The sequence below is a fragment of the Nothobranchius furzeri genome, chromosome 2, assembly GCF_043380555.1.
Source record: "Nothobranchius furzeri strain GRZ-AD chromosome 2, NfurGRZ-RIMD1, whole genome shotgun sequence".
NCBI lineage: Eukaryota > Metazoa > Chordata > Actinopteri > Cyprinodontiformes > Nothobranchiidae > Nothobranchius > Nothobranchius furzeri.
Genome location: NC_091742.1, coordinates 17,491,542 through 17,515,029, shown reverse-complemented (window position 1 = coordinate 17,515,029; position 23,488 = coordinate 17,491,542). Strand labels below are relative to the sequence as shown.

General features: G+C 47.5%; 1 protein-coding gene across 7 annotated transcripts; it reads left to right on the top strand.

Annotated features, from left to right (window-relative positions):
- The first annotated feature begins 323 nt into the window (after positions 1-323).
- Positions 324-18,491, top strand: LOC129165375 (kinase D-interacting substrate of 220 kDa B). 7 transcript variants are annotated; one of them, XM_054748471.2, is made up of 30 exons: positions 324-516; positions 2,008-2,163; positions 2,463-2,561; positions 2,745-2,843; positions 2,920-3,018; positions 3,107-3,205; positions 3,731-3,829; positions 3,915-4,112; positions 4,192-4,290; positions 4,472-4,570; positions 4,665-4,763; positions 4,851-5,028; positions 5,100-5,264; positions 5,357-5,536; positions 5,609-5,774; positions 5,836-5,987; positions 6,177-6,466; positions 6,546-6,686; positions 6,793-7,033; positions 10,408-10,496; positions 10,623-10,767; positions 10,849-11,011; positions 11,085-11,263; positions 11,448-11,683; positions 11,992-12,111; positions 12,491-12,520; positions 15,423-15,560; positions 15,638-15,736; positions 15,807-16,037; positions 16,113-18,491. In XM_054748471.2, exons 2-30 carry the CDS (start codon positions 2,032-2,034, stop codon positions 17,268-17,270), a joined length of 5,223 nt encoding a protein of 1,740 aa, XP_054604446.2. In that variant the 5' UTR covers positions 324-516; positions 2,008-2,031; the 3' UTR covers positions 17,271-18,491. The 7 variants fall into 7 exon arrangements, with proteins under 7 accessions (XP_054604446.2, XP_070400854.1, XP_054604445.2 ...); XM_070544753.1 differs by having other exon boundaries at positions 2,005-2,163; positions 12,019-12,111; XM_054748470.2 differs by having other exon boundaries at positions 2,005-2,163.
- The last annotated feature ends 4,997 nt before the right edge of the window (positions 18,492-23,488 follow it).

The following is a 23,488-nucleotide window of genomic DNA, read 5'->3' as shown; positions in this document are numbered from 1 at the left end:
TCTGACTCATGACCTTCAGATTATGAGATTGAGCTGTGGACTGTTCCAACAAAGCACGTAAAGAGTGAATTTGACAATTATTTTAAACTAGAAGCCACGTTTTACAGTATTTACTAGCCTACTAACTTAGTTTTGTTCTAATTTTTTATTTTTTTAATCATGACTTGATTGAAAATAAGTTTAGTTCCCAGACACTACAATTTACAAAAACGAACATCGAAATAAACATCACTGGTGAGTTATCGTTTTACCGGAAATGGTCGTTTTAAACTTTTATTTTGACAGGGTTAGGCAGAAGTGCTGGCCGTAGATTGGCTAACCTGACGCGGGGGCGGGCTATGATTGGCTGCGCTGTTGTTCTCGGCTCTCGGCTTTTATTCTTTCTGATCAAGATGGCTGCTGCGGTTGTCCGGGATGGAGAATGACCGAATGCTTTCATTTTAACACAGGCCAACGAGAAGCTCTGAAACCCGCCCGAACCCGGACCGTTAAACCGAATCTAGCTCTTATTTAAAGGTAAAGCCGCTTCTGTTCCCTCGCCTCTCCGCTAGCATCTTTTCCTGTCATCGATTAATTATCGATCCGTCGGAGTGAATCAGGTCCCCTTCATGTGTTGCTATGTGACGCATTCATGGCTGAAGTCTTCAGATTCAGATGCTTTGTTGGGTTTTTGTTTGAGCTGCAGGCGGTGAAAGAGTGAATGGGTGAATGAGTGGATCTGTCCGACAGCATGAAGGTTATTGCTGCTGTTATCTGACGCAGGTTTAATATTTACACTTTATGAACCATAAACGCGCCTGTTTGTGCTCCGGGTTAATACTGAGATTAAAGGACTTTAATATTAAATAGCTGCGAATTTATTTCATGTTTAAATGTTAAATATTTAAGCTGGTGTTTTTCTGCTTTCGAACATTTATTTATTTTCTCATTCATTTATTATTTGCAGTCTTTACTCAGGTGTTTCTAAAATCATGTCATTTCTAAAATGAATGAAATTAAAATCTCTAGATTTGATGTCAACAGTAAAATGTGTTTATCGACATGTTTTTTATTTAAGAGACACAATAATTTATTTCTGTTAACAGAATAAAGAAACAAATTACAATCAAATTAATCCTAAAACAGCTAAAATTAGTTCAGAAGATTGTTTTTCTAGCAGACTGCTTTGTGCTGTTTATTTTGATTATTTATAACGTTAGCTCAAACAAAAGGTTTTAATTCTAACGTAGAAAATCAACCCACGTTCTAAAAAAGGGAAAAGAACCCCATTTCTGTGCTGGGAGGACCTAAAACACTTCCTCAGCTAAAAAAAAACCCAGATGCATTAAAATGGACACTTCTTGTGTTTCCAGGAGTTCTAACCTTCTTGAGACCGAGTGGAGAACAGATGTAGAAGGTTCCACAGGGTTCTGCAGGGAAATCCTTGCATGCTAGATTTCGATCAGGTTGAAAGAACAGTTCTACTCAGACATGATCAGGTCTGGTTTTACCCCAGAACCGGTCCGGACCCGTCTGTGGTCTCCTCCAGGTCTGAGTCGGACCTGATGTTCAGCCATCAAGGACTTGCTTAGAGGGGGTGGGGGTCATGTGCTCAGCATCAGCATCACTTTATGGAGGTGTCGGGTGGTTTGTATTTCTGGTCTGGATCAGAACCGTTCTGTGGATAGTGCTCGTGTTGTTTGGATAAAGCCGGAGCAGACCTGATCCTGTCATCTACGTTCACCCATATGGAGGCTGTTGCCATGGTGACGGCTGCACATCTTTATGAAGTGGAGGGTAAAGCCTGTTGAAGTCCATATCAGCGGGTGGGCAGAACCCACAGGCTGGTCCAGGGTCAGTTCAGGTTAGACTTCAGTCAGAGTTGAGTCTGCAGCAGCAGGTTTATCTCAGCAGCACAGACCCCAACAGGCTCCGCCCACCACTCGGAGTGGAGCCCCCTACAGGCTTCAGAGGTTGTTACAGATGAACAGCTTCCCTAAAACCCTCCTGTCCCCCGTCCTCCAGCAGGGGGCGCATCAACGGACCGCAGACATGGACACCACTACGTCCATCAAGATGACCACGCTGGCCATCCAGAACCTGTTCAGCTACGTGGAGGAGGAGAACCTGGCCGCTCTGAAGGCTCATCTGGACCGCTTCAAGGAGGTGGACGGGCGCAGCGATGTACGTCCAGATAAATACGGCAACATCAGAGAGACCGCAGGAAAATAAACAACAACCTGCTTGTCAGGATGCTAAATTATTATTTTTATCATAGTTCTTCTTCATCTGCCCCTTTAGATGAATATAACTGTAATGATTTATTTATATTTTGTCATGTTTATGTATGTTTTACTAGGTTGCTTGTGTTGTTTCCAGTATTTTATTATTATTTCTCATCTTTCTGTTTTTGCTGAGCTGGACGTTAATGCTGCTACATTTTTAAAATTAGGTTTTTATTTATTAGTTTACTTTGTTTCCAGAATGGTCAGACGCCTCTGATGCTGGCGGCGGAGCAGGGCAGCCTGGAGATCGTCCAGGAGCTCATTAGGAGGGGAGCCAACGTCAACCTGGATGATGTGGTGAGTAAAATAAGCGCACCCACACCTCCATCCCTCAGAAGTCATTTTGTCTGACTTCCATTAAACAAACAGACTCATTCCCATTCACCCCACCCCCTTCCTCTCTGGGACTCTGTGGTTGCTAGGAGACAGGTGGGATAATGGCTGCTGTTTCCGTGGTAACGTGGCCTCTGTGTGTTACAGGATTGCTGGTCGGCACTGATCTCTGCAGCTAAAGAGGGTCACTTGGAGGTGGTAAAGGAGCTGCTGGAGAACAGCGCCTACATCGAGCACAGAGACATGGTGGGTGCAAAGCATCATGGGAAATGTAGTCTAAGCTATAGAAAAACATCTGTGGTGTTTTCTGGTTGTGTGACAGGGCGGCTGGACGGCTCTGATGTGGGCGGCTTATAAAGGACGTCTGGAGGTACTCAAGCTGTTGCTGGAGCACGGCGCTAACCCCAACACCACGGGACAGGTGACACACTCAGTCAGGATGTGTGTGCAGATGCAGCAACACACTTGGATGTCTGATTCTGATCTCCTCCTCTCGTCTCTCTGAGCAGTACAGTGTCTATCCCATAATCTGGGCCGCAGGTCGAGGACACTCGGAAATCGTCAAGCTGCTGCTGCAGAATGGAGCCAAAGTCAACTGTTCAGATAAGGTGACACAAAACAAAACAGGCTGACTGTGTGAGGTTACAACACAACACAATCAATTCCTTGTATACACCTCTCTGTCATAAGTGGCTGCCATCCACCTGGAGCAGCAGAAGAGTCATAATCAGTAGGAATCCTCTAGAGTCAGATAGAAAAACCAACCAAAACACCTCAGAGTGAGAGGAAAATGACTCAATAAATCCTCATTATTATTACTATCATCATTATTATTATCATCATTATTATCATCATTATTATTATCATTGTTATTATTATTATTATTATTATTATTAATATTATCATTATATTATTATTATTATTATTATTATTAATATTATCATTATTATATTATTATTATTATAAAATACAAAACACCTAAGAGCTTTCAGAAGAGGCACACACTATCTAATCAAATAAAACAATGTGTGTGTGTGTGTGTGTGTGTGTGTGTGTGTGTGTGTGTGTGTGTGTGTGTGTGTGTGTGTGTGTGTGTGTGTGTGTGTGTGTGTGTGTGTGTGTGTGTGTAACAGTATGGTACCACGTCTTTGATATGGGCAGCCAGGAAGGGACACTATGATTGTGTGATGCACCTGCTGGAGAACGGCGCTGACGTGGACCAGGAGGGGGCGGTACGTACTCTCTCATGGTCCAGAACTCAGAACCGGTTGGACCAACCATCTCATCAGCTGATAACTTCTGTTTCCCGGTCTCTAGAACTCTATGACGGCTCTGATCGTGGCCGTGAAGGGCGGATACTCGGAGGTGGTGAAGGAGCTCCTGAAGAGAAACCCGAATGTCAACATGACCGATAAAGACGGGAACACGGCGCTGATGATCGCCGCCAAGGAGGGACACACTGAGATCGTCCAGGACCTACTGGACGCAGGAACGTACGTCAACATTCCTGACCGGGTGAGACGGACACCAGAATGACACGTCCACTAGAGGGCGCTGCTGCAGGCGGGACTTAACGGTGTCCTGTGTGTTACAGAGCGGCGACACGGTGCTGATCGGTGCGGTGAGGGGGGGCCACGTGGAGATCGTCAGAGCGCTGCTGCACAAATATGCCGACATTGACATCCGAGGACAGGTGAGCTCATGGAGCGGGCGTCGATCCATACCAGGAATCTTTTAACCTGATGATCGACCACGTTTTAATCTGACCTGCTGCTGAGATTGTCGCCCTAATCCTAATCCTAACCTCTGCTTCCTGGCGACATTTAGATGTTCAAGAGACGAGGGGTTTCTCACGATGCGTCTGTCTCTTTCAGGAGAATAAAACGGCTCTTTACTGGGCCGTGGAGAAAGGGAACGCCACCATGGTGAGGGACATCCTGCAGTGCAACCCCGACACCGAAACCTGCACCAAGGTGACACCTGAACACACCCTCACCTATTCGCTCTCCTCTTATAAGTGCCGCCCACTGGCAGAGAACAATCGGGAGTTTTTTTATTCCACTTCAGGACGGCGAGACGCCGCTGATCAAAGCAACAAAGATGAGGAACATCGATATTGTGGAGCTGCTGCTGGATAAAGGAGCCAAAGTGTCGTCTGTCGATAAGGTAAGAGCCTCGCCGGAAGCAGAACCAGAACCAGTTCAGACCTCCTCCGGGTTTAGAAGGTTCATCTTGCTGGTTCTGTTTGTCCAGAAAGGAGACACGCCGCTCCACATTGCCATCCGCGGCCGGAGTCGCCGTCTGGCTGAGCTCCTGCTCCGAAACCCTAAAGATGGCCGCCTGCTGTACCGACCCAACAAGGCTGGAGAAACGCCGTACAACATCGACTGCAGCCACCAGAAGAGCATCCTCACACAGATCTTCGGAGCGCGTACGTTCGTCTCTGTTAGTCTATGTGGTGTTACGCCTGTGATGTGATGTGACATGCCCCGCCCCCTGCAGGTCACCTGTCCCCCACAGAGACAGACGGGGACATGCTAGGCTACGACCTGTACAGCTCGGCCTTGGCCGACATCCTGAGCGAGCCCACCATGCAGCCGCCCATCTGTGTGGGTCTGTACGCTCAGTGGGGGAGTGGCAAGTCCTTCCTGCTCAAGAAGCTGGAGGGTGAGTCTGCGCGCACACACACACACACGCACACACACACACACACACACACACACACACACACGCAGGAGTTAACTACTGCTCCTCCTCAGATGAGATGAAGACTTTCGCCGGGCAGCAGATTGAGCCGTTGTTCCGTTTCTCCTGGGTCATCGTCTTCCTGTCTCTGCTCTTCTGCGGCTCTGCGGCCGTCGTCCTCGGCTTTAGTGTTGACCCGCTGTTCGCCTTCGCCGTCTCCATCAGCATGCTCACCCTCATCTACCTTTTCTTTGGTGAGATGTGAACCCCCCCCCCCCCCCCCCCCCCCAGCCCGCTACAGGCGAACTAATCTGAGTCTTCTGCAGTTCTCGTGTACTTCGGCGGGCACATGGAGGGTGATAACTGGGCATGGGCGCGGCAGCTCAGCACCCGTCTGGCTCGGCAAACCAGATATTTGCAGCTGCTGCTGAAGCTGATGTTCATCAACCCGCCGGAGCTGCCGGTGCAGAGCACCAAGGCTCTACCTGTCAGGTAACACAGAGATGCTCATGGGGAACACGTAGAAACAACGCTCAACTGGTTTCTCCGACAGGTTCCTGTTCACAGACTACAACCGTCTGTCCAGCGTCGGAGGAGAGACGTCCATGGCTGAGATGATAGCGACTCTCTCAGACGCCTGCGAGAGAGAGTTTGGGTTCCTCGCCACGCGCCTGTTCAGAGTTTTCAGCACCGAGGAGACCAAAGGTAACAGATGTGGGGCGTAGACCTCTGGAGATCCTCACGGCTCCGCCCTGGGCCTGGTTGTGGTTGTGTAGAAGTTTGTCACCCAGCAGGGGACGTTCTATTCCCGCTCGTGTCTCACATCTCTGTTTCTAGCTGTGTTTGACGAACGCTCTGAGCCCTTTAGCTTTTCTTCTGTTCTTTTTGCTGCAGGTAAGAGCGAGTGGAAGAAGATCTGCTGCGTGCCGTCCTTCTTCCTCTTCGTCTTTGTGCTGGTCTGCCTCATCAGCGGCATGGTGCTGCTGGCCATCTTTAAAGTGGACAGCGAGAACCAGAAGGTGAACGCCGTGCTGATCGCCATCGGCAGCGTGGTCGGCCTCGCCTTGCTGCTGAACTGTAAGACGTGGTGGCAGGTCACGGACTCGGTGCTGAACTCGCAGAGGAAGCGGCTCCACGGCGCTGCCAACAGGATGCACAAACTGAAGAGCGAGGGCTTCATGAAGGTGAGCATGGCTGCAGGCTGTGTTTGACCGTGACCTTCTGACTGGCTTCAGCTGCCCTTCTGCTTCTTTTGTCCTGCAGGTGCTGAAGCATGAGGTGGAGCTGATGGCGAGGATGGCGAAGACCATCGACAGCTTCACACAGCATCAGACAAGGTTGGTGGTCGTCATCGATGGTCTGGACTCGTGCGAGCAGGACAAAGTCCTGCAGATGCTCGACACGGTGAGGAGACTTCTCCAGCAGGAAGTCCTCTAATCTGAGTTCATGTGGAGATAAAAAGCGCCAATGTTCTACAGCAGTGACCCATTTGGTTCCTTCTGCCCCGCAGGTTCGGGTTTTATTCTCCAAAGGTCCCTTTATCTCCATCTTCGCCAGCGACCCTCACATCATCATCAAAGCCATCAACCAGAACCTGAACAGTGTCCTTAGAGACTCCAACATCAACGGACACGACTATATGAGGAACATCGTCCACCTGCCGGTCTTCCTCAACAGCCGTGGACTCTCCACCGCCAAGAAGATGTGCACCGCCGCTGCGCCTGCCAACGGGGACGCCGCCAACGCTGAAGGTTACGACTACAGACACCCCCCCCCCCCCCCCCGTTCCCTCCCATCACTCTAGGTCCAACTCACCCCAAAATTCCACTATCTCCGCTCCGGCAAGAACTCCGCAGCAAAAACGGTCCCGTTGTAGTCAATCAGAGCTGTTCCACCACTGCGGCCGTGCTGCGCACTGCGCCGCCCGCCGTTCCGCCATCTGGCAAAAATAGGATCGATTCTATTTTTGCCGGACGCCGGAGCACCTCCGCAGTCAATGGACAGAAATCACAACCGCCCAACAGGAAAGGGAGCGAGCACAACTTCCGTTATTTCACAATAAATCGATAAACAAAATGCGTTTTTTGTTTCATATGCACAGGTTTAACAACTTTTAACAACTATCAATGGCGGCTGAAGTTTAAATGCACAAAAATAAGCCATAAATACAGTTTCCACTGTCAAAGTAGTCACACTTTGTTGATCCAAACACTGCTGATCTCTCAACACAAATGATGGGCAGATTAAACGGTTCATTTCGATGCTTCTCCCACACAACGGGTGTTTGGATCTAACTTCCGCGTTTATTGCTTGGTAGGGCTGGGGGTAAACGATTATTTTTAAAACGATTATTCTGACGATTACTTTATCGAATAGTCGACTATTCTAATGACTATTTAGAAAATTAATCTAATGATTATTTTTCTATTGCACAATTAACAAAAACCAGAAAATCTCAAATAAATTCCTCAAAAAAAAAATTGATAAATTCTTACTGTAAGAGAATAAACACTACAGGCCTTCCATTTTGTATAACACTGCGTTTATTGTGTTGGTTATGTTCTGGTGACGTGTAGAACTTGGAAGTGCAGGCTGCTGCCTGAGAGGTGGTAGAAGATGGAGTGTCTCCATGCTGCTTTGTTTTGGTCACTTATGTGCGTGAGGCGAGTGGTCTTACGGGTTAAACCAAACTCAGGTGATATTTTACACTAAACCGAAAACCCACAACACTCTAAATGTAATAAAAGGGAGATCTACACCACAAAAAAGATGAACTCTAAACCAAAACGTAACAGCTTATCCCAACGCAAGAAGCTGTTAGCGAAGATGCTAACAGTAGCTTTACCAACGTTAAGTTCAAGTTACCAAGTTTAAATAAACCAAAAACACCCAGCAGCAAACAGACCAGCACGGAGGAGAGACTGCTACCACCAAAACAGCTCTCCTCATGTCTGAAAGAAGCTCCTTAATGAAGGGAGAAGCGCTCCCGGTGATTTTCTACATCTGCTATAGACACGAAGCAGCGCATCTGACCCCGGAAGTTGTTGTCCGTTGCCGGGAGACGAAGGGGCAAAACAGGAAAATAATCTAGTAGTGGACGGACGTTGTTCCGGGTCTTCGGTATTTGGCGGAGATTTTAGTGAAGGCGGAGAAGAGGGCGAACTAGAGGAAGAACAGGCAGATTCCTCCTCTATTTACAAACTCCTGGGGATGCAACAAGTGGGCGCGGTGCGTCGACTTCCGGATCTGACGTCGACAAATTTTTAGAATCGAGCCGTCGACTTCGTCGAGGCTTCGCTACAGCCCTATTGCTTGGACTGTATCGCAAGATCTCGAAAATCCTGCGCATGCCTGTTTGCGCACCTCAGGTCTCCGCACCGGAGCGGAGCCGTTGTAGAGCGGGTACCAGAAGCGAGCGGCAGCGGAAAGCGGGGGCGGAGCGGAGATAGTGGAATTTTGGGGTCAGTTCAGTTTTTTATAATCAGGACCAGAGTCGCCTCAAGGACCTTCATCCCAACACAGGTATGTTCATGAAGCCAATCAGTAAAAGGTTTCCTATATAAGGAACCCAGCAGGTTGCATTGAGTCACTGACTAGTGTCAGCGTCTTTACAGCAATCCTCATACTAAGCAAGCATGCAGCGACAGTGGAGAGGAAATCTCCCATTTAACAGGAAGAAACCTCCAGAGGATCCTGGCTCAGTATAAGCAGCCATCCACGACTCACTGGTGATGGAGAAGACAGAGCTCACGCACGCACACACACACACGCTCGTGCACGTGTGAGAGCCGGGGGGGGGGGGTTGCACACTTTCTGCTGCTGTTTCTCACCAGAATCAGCTGATGGAGGGCTCTAGTTTGGTTGCGCCGTTCGTGTCAGCGGACACGGTCGGGGAGGGGGGAGGGGCGGGCCAAGGAAAGCTTTGCAGGCCGCCAGGCTTATAAAGCCCTGGGGGAAACCCTGCTATTCGGTTGGGTCCATTTGCGTAATTTAAGTGCAGCAGATAAAAGTTCCTAGGCGAGTTTCCGCACAGACGCTGTATTGAGTGACGCATGATGGCTGCACGTGCCTGATTGTCGTTAAAAAAATGTGATCTGCAAATTCTGATCAAGGCCTTTCAGAGCGGATCGAATCAGCTGGCTGTCACTGCTGCTGGAGCTACTGCTGGACCCCGTAGATGAAGGGAGCATCTCTTAGCCCCTCCCTCCCTTCTCTCACACTGTCCGCACGCAGTGGCTAAAATGTAAACAGACACGTCTGCTGAACTTCCCGCTGGGACAATTGATGTAAAGTTTTCATCCTACAACAAAAACACGGCGCGGAGGAAGTTCGTTATTTAATACGAGTTATAAAGGAGAACCTCTGGGCGGTGTGAGGGGAGTTTTTTAGGCTCGCTGCAGAAATAAAAACAGGAGCATCAACAGTCAAACACGTGTCTGTATGATCGTGACGCTCATAGCTGCACTAATAACCTGTGAAATAATTAAAGATGCTAGATCAGCACCTGTGATGACACCTTCTTCTGCTCGCTATAGGAGCCGCTTCAGACATGAAATAAATATTATATACCAGCAATTCATCAAACCCAGCTCTTAAAAGCACCAAACTGAATATGATGTTAGCGTACCGTTACACCCCTAATATATGTAGTAAAAAGAATTGGTCCAAGCACTGAACCCTGTGGTACTCCACAAGTAACCCTGGAGTATGAAGATTTGTCGTGTACGTTTACAAAATGAAATCTGTCAGACAGGTAGGATTTAAACCAGCCTAGCGCTGTTCCTTTGATCCCTACAGCATGTTCAAGTCTTTCTAAAAGAACCTTGTGATCAACTGTGTCAAAGGCAGCACTGAGATCTAACAAGACTAGAACAGACACAAGATTCTTATCTGAGGCCATGAGAATATCATTGTAACTTTCACTAATGCAGTTTCAGTGCACGAAATCCTTAAGTTTTCAGAAATCTGAAGACAAAATAAGTTTTTCATGGCTCTGTTCTTCTGTAGATGTTTATTAAAATGATCAAAAGCTTGTGGAAAAGCTGGAAACGTCTGTTTGGACCGCAGAGGCAGCAGATTCCTGCTGGAGACAAGTCATGACCTACTTCCTGTTTGTGTCCTGTAGGCTGGCACGAGGAGCTGGACAGGAAGTTGTCTCAGCACAGCCTGGGAGAGATCACCAAGTTTGGCAGCAAAACCACGCTGAACCGCCGGGTAGGGTGTGTGTGTGTGTGTGTAATAATTACAGTTTTGTCTGATGATTGGTCTCATTTCGTGTCACTGCCGTCCTGCTGTGGCTCAGCTGATTGAGGTCATGTGACCTGTGTTGTGTGGATGCAGGACACGTACCGGCGCCGTCAGGTGCAGCGTTCCGTGACCCGTCAGATGTCCTTCGACCTGACGAAGCTGATGGTGACGGAGGACTGGTTCAGCGACATCAGCCCGCAGTCCATGAGGAGGCTGCTGAACATCGTCTCCGTCACAGGTGATACGGGACTTCCCATCAGCCTCCAGTCCATCTGGATCCGTGACGGTCGATAAACCCGCCTCTTCCTGTTTTGTCCAGGTCGTCTGCTACGAGCCAATCAGATCAGCTTTAACTGGGACCGCCTGGCGTCCTGGATCAACCTGACGGAGCAGTGGCCCTACAGGACATCCTGGCTCATCCTGTACCTGGAGGAGACGGACGGGGTCTCGGACCAGACCACGCTCAAGTCCATCTACGACAGGTCAGAGGTCTCCTTCAGCTCCGGTCCCGGAACCTCCAGTTCTGTTCAGCATCTGATGTGTCTCGTTCGTCAGAGTGTCCAAAAACATCCCCACCACCAAAGATGTGGAGCCGCTGCTGGAGATCGACGGAGACGTCCGCAGCTTCGAGGTCTTCCTGTCCTCGCGGACTCCTGTCCTGGCAGCCCGAGACATTCACACCTTCTTGCCGTGCACCGTCAACCTGGACCCAAAGCTCCGTGAGATCATCTCAGGTGAGACTGGCAGGCGAGTCTTCTGCAGAGGAATTAGAAGGATTAGAAGTTCGTGTCCTCCTACCTGTTTAACTGGGACAGATGTCTTTGGACTCTGGTTTTACTGATCCAGATGTTTTCTCTCCATTTCAGTTCCACTGTTTGGTTTTTTTCATCTAACCCAGATGTTCTCTTCCTGATCCAGATGTTTGTGCCGCTCGAGAGCAGATGAATATGGGTGGAGTCACATACCCAGCCATCCCACTGCAGGAGGCCCAGCCCCGCCCTATCTCCGTCTACAGCCAGGTGTCGTCCACCTGTTCGCCGTCCGCCTCCTTCAGCGGACCCTTCAACCAGCCACCAGGGGGCGTCATCTCCCCGCAGCCTCACAGCAGCTACTACAGCGGGATGGCCGGCCCACAGCATCCCTTCTACAACAGGGTTAGTACAGGCCCCGCCCACTGCCTCCTCACCTGGTAGAGCTGTGACATCATCACATACTGTGATTGCATGCTCCTGGTTCAGTTCACTCCTCGTTTCTTTCTGCTTTGATTTGATTGTTTTGAGGGAAATTTCTGCTGACAGGCAGCCGACCAGTCACCATCGAGCTCGGCTCTCAGGGCCAATCAGCTGATCCAGATGGAGCTGCAGCAGAGATTTCCTCCTTCATTTGAGTTGTTTACTTTTTCCATGTTGACATCTCCATGAACGTTGTTTTGATTTTCTTCCCCCCCCCCCCCACCCCTCAGCCATATTTTCCACACCACCTTTACCAGCTGCCACGCCCAGTCACGGCCTCCTTCCCACCACACCTCCATCATCTCCGCCCGCTTCCTAAAAGCACCTTCAGCAGAGACAGCGCCGCGCCCGTAAGTACGACGACCCGGAGCCGATTAATTGGGTCAGAACCTAAAAGGTTCTGGTTCATCAACAACAGAATCACTGGAGGCCAATTTAATTTGGCTCATTTAGAAAATTTATTTAATTTTTTCATAATTATTTTCTCCAGAAACTTTATTTGTGTTTTTCATTATTTGTAGTTTATTTAATCTGGAGTCATCATCACTGCCTGATGGTTTCTTCTGCTGCTGCTCCACTCGTTTGCTCCTCTTCTTCTGTGGTTTTTTGGAGTAACGCTCCAGGAAACAGCTGCTGATGTTTGTTTATAGATCAGACTCATTTCCTGTTTGTGTCTCGTGGCTCATCCTGCTGTTTTCATCCCTCGTCTGTCTGTCCTTCTGTCTGCAGTCTAAGAATTCATCTTTGAAACGGAAGCAGGTACTGAACCCTCCCTAACAAGTACTACATCTCCCAGCATGCACCCTGCTTGCACATCCTGTAGCCTTTGATCTTTTGCTGTGACGGTTTTCCTCAAACCCCCTAGAGCAGGAAAAGGGTGCAGACTCCTGAGACTAGTGGGATCAGAAACTGGGAAAACTGGGAGCTTCTTCCCACCAGTTTTTTTCAGAAGTCGTTTTTTTTTTTTTTTTTGCCCCTCTCCACCCCACCCCCACCTCCAGGAAACAAAAGACCTGAGTCTTCGTCTGCATGTCGGAGCACAAACGGGATCACGGCTAAATAACAGGAATTGTCCCTCTGACTAGGGCTGCAACAAACGATTATTTGGATAATCGATGAATCAGATGGGGTCTTGACACGATTAATCGATTAATCGGATTACATGGGGACATTTTTAAAAACTGCTAGGGAAACGTTATTTTGTCTCCTTCCTTCACTTTATTAAACACAACATTATTAGAAAACTGTTCAGTAGCAGAAAAACAACATGCCATCACCTAAATTGTCTTATAAGGTGTATAGACAGAGACCCTAAGCTACACCTATCTGTGACCTAAAATGCTTGGTCCAAGTTAAACAGCTTAAAGAGCAAGTCAACCCCTACCAGAGTCTAAGTCCACTCCCGCTTCATGTTTGAAAAATGCAACACATGCTGTTGCCTGGCAGACCGAGAGGGCGGAGCCGCTAACAAATACACACACACTCAGGCTCACGACAGCATTGTGACATCATAATGTACCAGTTTACATCATAGCATACTTCTCAGCCAATAGCGGTGGCAGATTTAAATTAAAATACAGTGCAGAGTTTTTACCTGACAACGGCACAACACTGCCAGTTTTAGGCAGAATATTTAAATTTTAACTAAGATGCACTGAAGTGCCAAATTATTGACGACACGTGTCTGCAGCACGATTAGACACACATTTATTTAGTTTATCAGCAAAAAAAGTTTATTTGGGGGTGACTTGCTCTTTAAAGGCAATTCTCATCTGTTTTTTTTTTTCTCATCTGTAGACATTTATTATAATTGGGGATGTCAAACAATTTTTAAATGTAATTAAACATTGGCTGTGAATTAATCAAAATTAATCACCATTTCCAAAAATGACTGAAAAAATACCAAATAAAACAAAAGTAAATGAATGCCACCCTCCTTGCGATGATGCCCTGGGCAACTGCCATAAAGTCACATCAAGAAATGCTGCTGATCATTCCAATGATCCCAAATAGACTCGCATTAGGCCACATGAAAGCAACTGAACCCCAAAATATATTAACCAGTATATAACTGCACTCTCACACAACACGCCTGCAGCAACAGTTAGGACTCCTCCCTCCCTTTTAAAAGCGTTTTCGCTTCTGAGGACATTGTGGTTGTAAAGCCACATGCTAGTAGTCTGGCCCCGGTGTGATCAACCAGTTTCTGCGGGAATGTGACGGCGGAACCGGTTGGCAGCTGCGCGAGCCCCCCCCCCCCCCCCCCCCCCCCCCCGCCTATCTAATAGCGTCGTGCTTACGATTTTATAGACTTGTTTTTACGAGCTTAGGGCATGTCTAGCCTGTGTAATAATCCGGGGCTTGGGTGAATCACTTTTGAAGTTTTTAACTTACCCGGACACCGAGCTCTCTCCTTCCTCGCTGATGATTCTGACATGCTTGCGTTTAAGATGCTGCATCATCACCGTTACTCCCGTGCCATGCTAAGTCTGACCTACAAACGTTGCAGGTAACGAATGTCTTCGCCTGATTTAACTGAAAATGCTCCCAAGTTTTTACTTTTTTTGGGTCTCGCTGCTTCTGCCATGTTCCTCTTCCAAACACCTGCCGGCTCTCCGGTCTGCGCTCAACGGCGGGCGGGAGGGGAGGGGGCTTTTGGAAGAGTTGTGCAACACAACGAATCTATGACGCAATTCGTTGCCAACGCTTTTAGTAATCGATTTTCATCGAATTTATCGATTCGTTGTTGCAGCCCTTCCTCTGACGAGCTTTTATTTTGGAGGAAACAAACTACCTGTAATTTAACAGCTAATGATGATGATTATTATTGTTTCTTTGTTCGGTTTCAGTAAAAAATAAGTAATTAAACCCAATTTTAGTTTCAGCTTCGTTGTTTCCTATCGGAGTTTTTAATTCTGTTACTATCTGGGTCCATAGTGGTTACGGTAACTAACTAGTTGTGGTAACTAACTAGTTGTGGTAACTAACTGGTTACTGTAACTAACTGGTTGCGGTAACTAACTGGTTACGGTAACTAACTGGTTGTGGTAACCAATTGCTTAAGGTAACTAACTGGTTATGTTAACTAGCTGGTTGCGGTAACTAATTGGTTATGTAACTAGCTGGTTACGGTAACTTAACTGGTTGCGGTAACTAGCTGGTTGCAGTAACTAGCTGGTTGCTGTAACTAACTGGTTATGGTAACTAATTGGTTGCTGTATCTAATTGGTTACGGTAACTAACTGGTTGCTGTAACTAATTGGTTATGGTAACTAACTGGTTGCAGTAACTAACTGGTTGCGTAACTAACTGGTTATGGTAACTAACTGTTTGCGGTAACTAACTGGTTATGGTAAGTGTCAGTTTGAACATTTTCCGAAATTTCCACCATTTAAGAATTAATTCAGGTGATTCTGGAAATCCGTCAGAGGAAAACTTGTTGGAGAATAAAACCCGATGTTAGGATGGTAAAGGATTTCAGAATAAAGTTTCAATATCTTTTTTGTTGTTTTATGAGGTCACAGCCTGGTTAACTAACTGAGTAACCAACCACTAACTATTACCAAGCAGATTAAAGCAGAATGAAAGAGTCACATCTGACCTGCTCTAAGTGTTGTAAGCTAATATCCATAAGCGTGTGTGCGTGTGTGTGTGTGTTCAGGGTTCAGCCTCCATTGTGTCGGGTGCTCCCTCCATCCTCCTCAGCGCCATGACGACGGACTCCATCTGTGAACGCGTGCGTCAGACCGAGGGTTTGGACCCGACCATGATTGGACAGTACACCGCCACCATCAGGAAGGTCGGCGAGACATGGGATGCGTGGAGGAGACCCGCTGGAACAGATGTTTAACGGGTTTGTTCTGTTCTGGTTTTCAGGCCAACGTGAACGGCCGGGTTCTGTCTCAGTGTAACATCGATGAGCTGAAGAAGGAGATGAACATGAACTTTGGAGACTGGCAGCTCTTCAGAGCCATGGTCAGCACCAAACAACCCTCAGCACCACATTTACTGCCAGAACCGGGTCTGACCCCATCTTCTGCTACAGGTTCTGGAGATGCGCCACATCGAGAGCCAGGTCCTACACGAGGAAACTGCCAGCGAGCAAGGCAGCATTGTGGGTGGCCCCGTGGAGGTGGGAAGGAGAGCTTTAGCCCCGCCCCACGCTGGCGCCGCCAACACTGATGGTTCGGCGATGTACAGCTTCAACCTGAGCTTTGAGGAGCTGAGTGGTGTCGGACTGGATGAGGCGCCGCGGAACGGAAACGCACCCTGGATGGTAAGTGGCGTTCTGACCTCCCAGAACCAGGTGGGTCTGAGAGGACGGTTGTTAAGGTGCTCCGTGTGTCCTCAGGGCATCGCACACCGGACCGCCAGCATGACCAGTCTGAACTCCCAGGAGTCGTCCAACGACATCGCCAAGCTGACGGACAAACAGCAGGCGGAATACCGCAATGCCTACCAGGAGTACATTGCTCAGATGGCCCAGTTGGAACTGGGAAGCATCACAGAGAAACCCGTCCAACCACAGCCAGGACAGTTCATGACATCATCATCATCTGAAGACAAGAGCAAAGACGGCACTGAGCAGGATGGACGAAAATCCTTCAACAAGAGAAACGGCGCCAAGCCATTGGCAGACAACACCGACTTCCCCTCCAACGGCGACGGTCTTGACCCGATCACAGAGGAGGACGAGAAAGGAGACCATGGCTCGTCCAAGTTCCTGCTGACCCGTAAGCTGTCTGCTGAGAGGGGAGGGCTGTTCCAGGGCGCCGCCGACCTGAAGGTGAAGGCCACCAGCGGACTTCGCTACCAGAAGCTGACCAGTGACGACGAGGAGTCTGAGGAGTCTGATAACCCATCCCAGCTGAAAGATGGCAAGAGGGCGATCGACTCCAAGCTGCCAGGAGGCTCGCTCGCCCTGAAGGGGAAGGACTACCTGTCGGACGCCATGCTGGACAAGAAGGACTCCTCCGACTCGGGTGTGCGCTCCAACGAGAGCTCGCCTAACCACTCGCTGCAGGATGAGGAGGCGGATCTGTCTCAGCTGGAGAGAGCCAACCTCATTGAGCTGGACGAGGAGAACGTGGCCAGGAAGCGCGGCCTACCCAGCAGCCTGAGCGGCCTGCAGGACCCGACCGTAACCCGAATGTCCATCTGCTCCGAGGACCAGTGCAGCCTGCTGGCCAGCAGCCCCGAAGAGAGCTGGCCATCTTCCAAGTCCTACAACCTGAACCGCACGCCCAGCAACGTCACCCTGAACAACAACACCAATGCCCAGCAGGGCACCAGGCCCCGCCCACCAACAGAAAGCTCCACCTCCTCCCACCAGACCTCCACTGGCAACATCATCATGTCCCCAAGCTCCACCGCCAGACCTGGTCCCAACAACGAGAACGTCCGTGTGGTCCACCTGAAGAGGGGCCTGAAGCCTGGAGACCCGCCGGAGATCTGCACCGTGTCCTCCGACACTGTGACCTTCAGCGAGGAGCGCGAGAGCATTCTGTGAGGAGGAAGTCCTCGCCAGGAAATCCAGTTCGGTTTTGATCTTATGGAGGCAAAGAGTGGCCGGTGGGCGTGGCCGAGTCCTTCTTGTTAGTCGTCGTAATCGCATGCTCTCTGCTGTAGTGAGTAGATGAACGTGAAGCTTTGTGGTGACGTGGTGGACAACCTGCTGCATGTCGGTGTGGTTCGCTCTCATGAAGAAGAAACTAACATCAGATCTGATCTAGCTGAGACGTCCCGTGTGGTGTCGATGTCATTAGATGTTGTGTAAACCTAAAAATGGCGTTTTGTTGTAGAAGTCGACAGATGCTGTTTGATCCAGAGGTCCATCGATTCGCCTCTGCAGCGGCAAAGAGACAAAACCTGCGCAGCTTAACTAACTTAGCTAGTTTCTATCGGAAAAGTAGAAAAATCTCTGCCCGTGTTAGGGACGTGGTTAGGCCTTCACAGTAAGAGCCCTAGCGCCGTACTTTACTGATGACTCAGCAGATTCGATGCTAGGAGCATCGTGTCCTCCTCCTGCAAACCATACGATATTTACTGAGCTTAAGTCAGTTGAATTATATACATGATGAATGGATATTAGTAATAAACACTAAATAGTTACTAACAACACAGCTGCTGCTGCGTCCTTTTAGTTTCTAGAACGACTTTTTGCACATTTTCAATAATCACGTCTCAATAAATATGAAAAGCTCCAGATTTCAGCCGATTAATCTTTCTACCTCTGGCTCCATCAGCTTATTGATCATCAGTATTTATAATAGATGTTAAATCTGTGTTTGAATCTGTCCAGACAGGAAGTTGTTTTAATCCCAGTCGGGTTGTATTCTGACGTGCAGCAGAATATTTAAAGTTTATGGCTTTTTATTTATATATTTATTTTTCTTTTGTTGTTTCAAAACAAATTGAGATGGCCACAGATAATAAATTAAAAAAATCTGATTTATCGAGAATGAAGTGAAAACTGAAACCAGTCTGAGATTATTTTAGATGTTCAAATTAAAACAGAATCCCACAAACATGAAAACATTTCATTTGAATAAAATTTCAGCTCTTATTACATTAAAGGTTTTCTTCAGATTAAAAGCCAGACTGCTGCTGAATAAACAGGCTGTTAACTAGATGGTGGTATTTGTGTAAAGGTGTTGAAGTCGTGTGTCCAGTAACCTGTGATCATGTGACTCTTGTGCTCTAAGATGAATAAAACTGGATGTTAAATGTTGCTCTTGCTTCCAGACTGGTTTTTGTTTTACTACGGTTCAGCAAAAAACTCCTAATGTGAAAATAAAGGATTGCAGCTTTCATTTAGGCAAATCCCTTCATTTATTACCGTAGATTCATTTTATTTATTTCCTGAAAATTTTAAGGAAAAAAGAAAACAACATTAATCACCAGAATAATTTCAACATGTTACATCAAGAGTGGATTACTGTAATTCATTACTCTCAGGAAGTCCACAGAATTTGGTTAAAAGTCTTCAGCTTGTCCAAAATGCTGCAGCTAGAGATCTGAAGAGAATTAAAAAGAGAGATCATATCTCTCCTGTCTTAGCTTCCCTAGATCCTCCGTCTCACATATAAAGCTCTTAACAATCAAGCTCATCAACAGGGACAACAGGGGAAGACAGCACAAAATAGTACTCAAGTGGGCCCTGTATGTACCCTCATATCCCCAGGATATTTTCTCGGTGAAAGCTGCTACAACAAATGGAGCTACGGTCACGTTCAGAAACGGAAAAAGCATGCTGGAACACCCCGATGGAACAATATTCCCTATTCATGAGAGTGGCAGACTATATTATCTACGGACCGTGAGTATTGAACCTTTGGATCACTGTAATGGTACTTACTATGTACAGACTTGGCATGAAATTATGGGACATTGCAATTGTGATGATGTTCTTAAACTACAAAATGTTGTTGATGGAATGAAAATTAATGACAAAAATGATCAAGGTCGTAGACAATGTGAAGTGTGTATCAAGGGAAAGTTTGTGCAAGAGAGAAATAGAGAACCAGACGCTAGAGCTAAAATGGTGTTAGAACTCGTTCACACTGATATAGCTGGACCAATTAGCCCAGAATCTATAGACGGACATAAGTATGCAATATCGTTCACTGATGATTATTCCAGCGCAGTATTTGTGTACTTTTTAAAATGGAAAAGCGATGCTATAATAGCAACTGAGAAATTCCTTGCTGATACAGCACCATATGGACAAGTGAAATGCTTGCGTTCTGACAACGGGTCTGAGTATACTGGAAAAGAATACCAGTCACTGTTACGGAAAAATGGCATAAGACATGAAACGTCGGCACCATACTCACCACACCAAAATGGCACAGCTGAACGAAACTGGCGTACATTGTTTGATATGGCCAGGTGCATGCTTATTGAGTATTTTACCAAAGTCATTGTGGGTCTACGCAGTACACAGGACAGACACCAGTCCAAATGATGTGTGGAAAAAGACCAAACCTCTCACGAATGCGTAAATTTGGTACCACTTGCTATGCTTATAAGCATAAGGGAAAGCTTGACTCAAGGTGTGAAAAAGGTATTTTTGTAGGATACGACAAAAACAGTCCCGCTTACCACATATATTTCCCAAACAAAAGAATGATACAGAAACATAGACTAGTGAAATTCGTTATGAATAAAACTGAACAACAAGATGTAAGACCATCTGAGGACGAGTTTGTTATACCAAACCGAGTCAGAACAGAACAACTAACGAACCAAACCACAAAGCAGGAAGAAAGCCCAGACGCCATAGCCATAAAGGAGACTCTTATTGTAGCCTTATATATAGCCATGCCCTGATGTGGGGGCTGGGGGGTGCGTCGACATGGTCGGGACATAGAAGGGGGTGCGCGGCTAAATAAGTTTGGGAACCGCTAGGGGATATAGGGAAGGAAGTGGGTGAAAGAATATAGCCAGGCAGACCAGATGACATGGATACATCAGTACAGCTCACTTGTGGATGTGTGGAAAACCAAGTGTTCTATAATTAGAGATGGGACCTTCTTGCTTAAATAAAATATATATCTTTAAACCCATAATGTGATAAACCACTTAGGGTATCACACACTCCCCCACAAAAAATAAAACGGCTCCTGACCTTCTGACCTCCATCTCACACAAAAATTCTAACTATTAAAACATACAAATCAACACACTATCGTCAGTTAGTAATGCTGGTAAAGTGGTTGATGATAGTGTCCTGACCAAGTGTACTGAAAGGGAAGGTAGGGTGGTGGACTATGATAAAAGACTGGCATAGGGGATATAGAGAAGGAAGTGGGTGAAAGAATATAGCCAGGCAGACCAGATGACATGGATACATCAGTACAGCTCACTTGTGGATGTGTGGAAGTAACAGGCTGGCCTAGTGTATTGTAGGTGAATAGTGAAGCTGGCCGCCGTTCTCTTGTAGAACGTCTCAGCATTGTTTCATTTGCAGCAGATGTTGGGTTGGATACAGGGAGAGTCTCCTCTGAGTGAGTCGGTTCACTGTCATCTACATATGGCATCACTGTAACTTCAGTCTCCTCTCCTCTGTCCTGTCTTTCCTCTTCATGGTCGGTGTCTGGTCCCCTGTTTGGGTGATCATCTGGTCCTCTTTCACTTTCTCTTGTGGCCTCCTCTTGCCTTTCCCTGAACAACTGTCCCCACTCCCTCCGGTGTGACCCCTGGCTCACTGACTGGTTTGATTCTGTGGGAGCTAGGTTCCTTACGAGAACACGGCTAGGTTCATGGGCTGGCTGGGCAGTGTCTGCACTATAACTCATTAAGTTATGTCTCTGCTCATAATAAGAACTCTCTTCATCAGAGCCAGATTCACTGTTGGGTTGGAAAACTGCATCTCTTGGAGTTAAACACACGCTCTTCCTTCTCGCAGCTGATGGCTTGGCATCCTTGGCTGCTGCAGGCAAGTCCACAGGAAGCTCATTAACAAGATGCAGTAGGTTACGGTGCAGAACCCTTGACTTGTTTCCATTTGTCTCGGCAATGACTCGGTAAACTGGGCTGTCACTGACCTGTTCTTTCACCACATAAATAGTATTTTCCCAGTATGACCTCAACTTCCCAGGGTCACCCCTTTCAGTCAGGTTACGCACCAGCACTCGATCTCCAGGCTGTAATATCACTCCCTTCAGGTGCCGGTCATAATACTTTTTGACACAATCACTCGATTTTTTGCTGTTCTCTGAGGCAATTCTGTAGGCCTTGCTCATCCGTTCTGCCCATTTCTCTGCATAGCCTCTTGCTGTTTGAGGCTCATCACTAGAACCCATCCTGAATAAAACCTCCACAGCCAATCTTGGTTGTCTGCTCAAGAGAAGAAAAAGGGAGAGTACCCCGTTGCTTCATGCCGGGTACAGTTGTACGCATGGATGATCTGTGGGAGGAACTCTTTCCATCTTTCCTTTTTCTCTTGTCCAAGAGTTCTCATCATCTGCAACACCGTGCAATTGAATCGCTCCGCCGGGTTACCCTGAGGGTGGTATGGGGTTGTGCGTGAGCGTCCAACTCCAGTCAGCTTTTGTAAATTCCAGAAGAGCTCATTTTCGAATTCACGCCCCTGATCATGGTGTAGCTTCATGGGATACCCGAACCTGGGAATAAAATCATTAAAGATCGCTCTGCTGCCGTTTTACCACTTTTGTTACAGGTTGGATAGGCCTGGGCATACCTAGTGAAGTGGTCGACCACCACCAGAATGTACTGGTATCCTCCTTGGCTTGACTCTAAATGCAGAAAATCGATGGACGCAAGCTCCAAGGGTGAGCTAGATGTTATGCTTGATGTGGCAAGGTGGATAAACGAGGGCCCGGGCGGGATTCGATCCCCAGGGTGAGAGTCATACGCTCTAACCAGTCAGCCAAAGGGACATCCCCTTGGCCAAGTAGCCAGGGCGCATGATCTATCGGGACACTGTGACAGGACACTCACACTGCCACATTGACATAGGGGCTCTGATATGTGTAACCGGCTTCTTTTGTTTGATGCATGGGCACTGCCGTGTGACGTAAGCTTCAATGTCTCGCCACATATAAGGCCAGTAAAATGTTTGTCTGGTCAGATTGAGAACTCTTTCAGTCCCAACATGGCCCATGTCATTGTGTAAGTGCTTCAGAACTAGTGACTTGAAGCTGCTTGGCAAGACTAGCTGGCGGCTTTCTGCTCTTGTGCGATATAGAATCCCATTTTCAACATGTAGCTTTGTCCACTCATGCATCACTTTCTTTGCAGTGCCTTTCATCTCCCTTTTCACATTCTCTGTGAGTTGTAGCCCCGATTCTTTCATTCTCAGGATGTCACCAATCACTGGATCTTCTCGTTGAGCCTTTTGTAGTTCTTTGAGATCAATGGATTGGATGATGTTCCTGCAGCTTGGTTCAAGCTGAGAACCTTGTGCTAGTGTTAACACAGCGACCCAGGCAACATCATCACGCTGACCTGCTCAACAGCCTTCCCATACAGCCGCAACATCTTCTCTGGAGAGCTCTTTTGTACAGACAGCCACAAATCCGTCAATATCCAGGGGCCGTCGGGACAAAGTGTCTGCATCAACATTCACCTTAAACTGAAATCTGACAACCCTCCCACCCATCTGTAGCCAACTGCATTCAGTTTGGCAGTAGTCATGACATAAGTTAAGGGATTATTGTCCGTGTAGATGGTAAAATATGGGGCATAAAACAATCCCAAAATTTCTCGCAGACAGCCTACTTGAGTGCGAGAAACTCTAACTTGCCTGAGTGCAGCTGATAGTTCTTTTCAGCAGGGGTGAGCGTCCTTGAGCCATAGCCTATTACCCTGAGTTTCCCATTTTGTCTTTGGTAGAGGACTGCACCCAGTCCTTTATCGGAGGCATCAGTATGAAGCACAAAAGGGAGCTCAAAGTCGGGGTAGGCAAGAATGGGCGGTTTCACCAGCATGTCAAGGAGCCTACACAAGACTCCTGATGCTCATCAGCCCATACCACTGGTGTTTTAGATGACAACTGTGCCCCTCTCTTTTTCTGTTGGCCAGGCTGTTCTTGGGACTGCTCCTCTTTGCTTTTCTTTGGCTGCAGGAGCTCATAGATAGGTTTGCCTATCCTTGAAAAATCTTGGATATAGGAGCGATAGTAACTCAAAAAACCAACTATTCTCCTCACGTCACCATCTGTAGCAGGTGTTTCTTTTTTAAGCGTAAACGCCACTCCAAGAT

What these genes read in the sequence shown, in the direction of transcription:
- LOC129165375 (XM_054748471.2), top strand. Translation starts at nt 2,032, where the DNA reads ATGGACACCACTACGTCCATCAAGATGACCACGCTGGCCATCCAGAAC. An exon ending in AGGTGGACGGGCGCAGCGAT is followed by an intron (nt 2,164 to 2,462) that starts GTACGTCCAGAT and finishes CTTTGTTTCCAG; the next exon opens with AATGGTCAGACGCCTCTGAT. An exon ending in CCTGCTCAAGAAGCTGGAGG is followed by an intron (nt 5,265 to 5,356) that starts GTGAGTCTGCGC and finishes GCTCCTCCTCAG; the next exon opens with ATGAGATGAAGACTTTCGCC.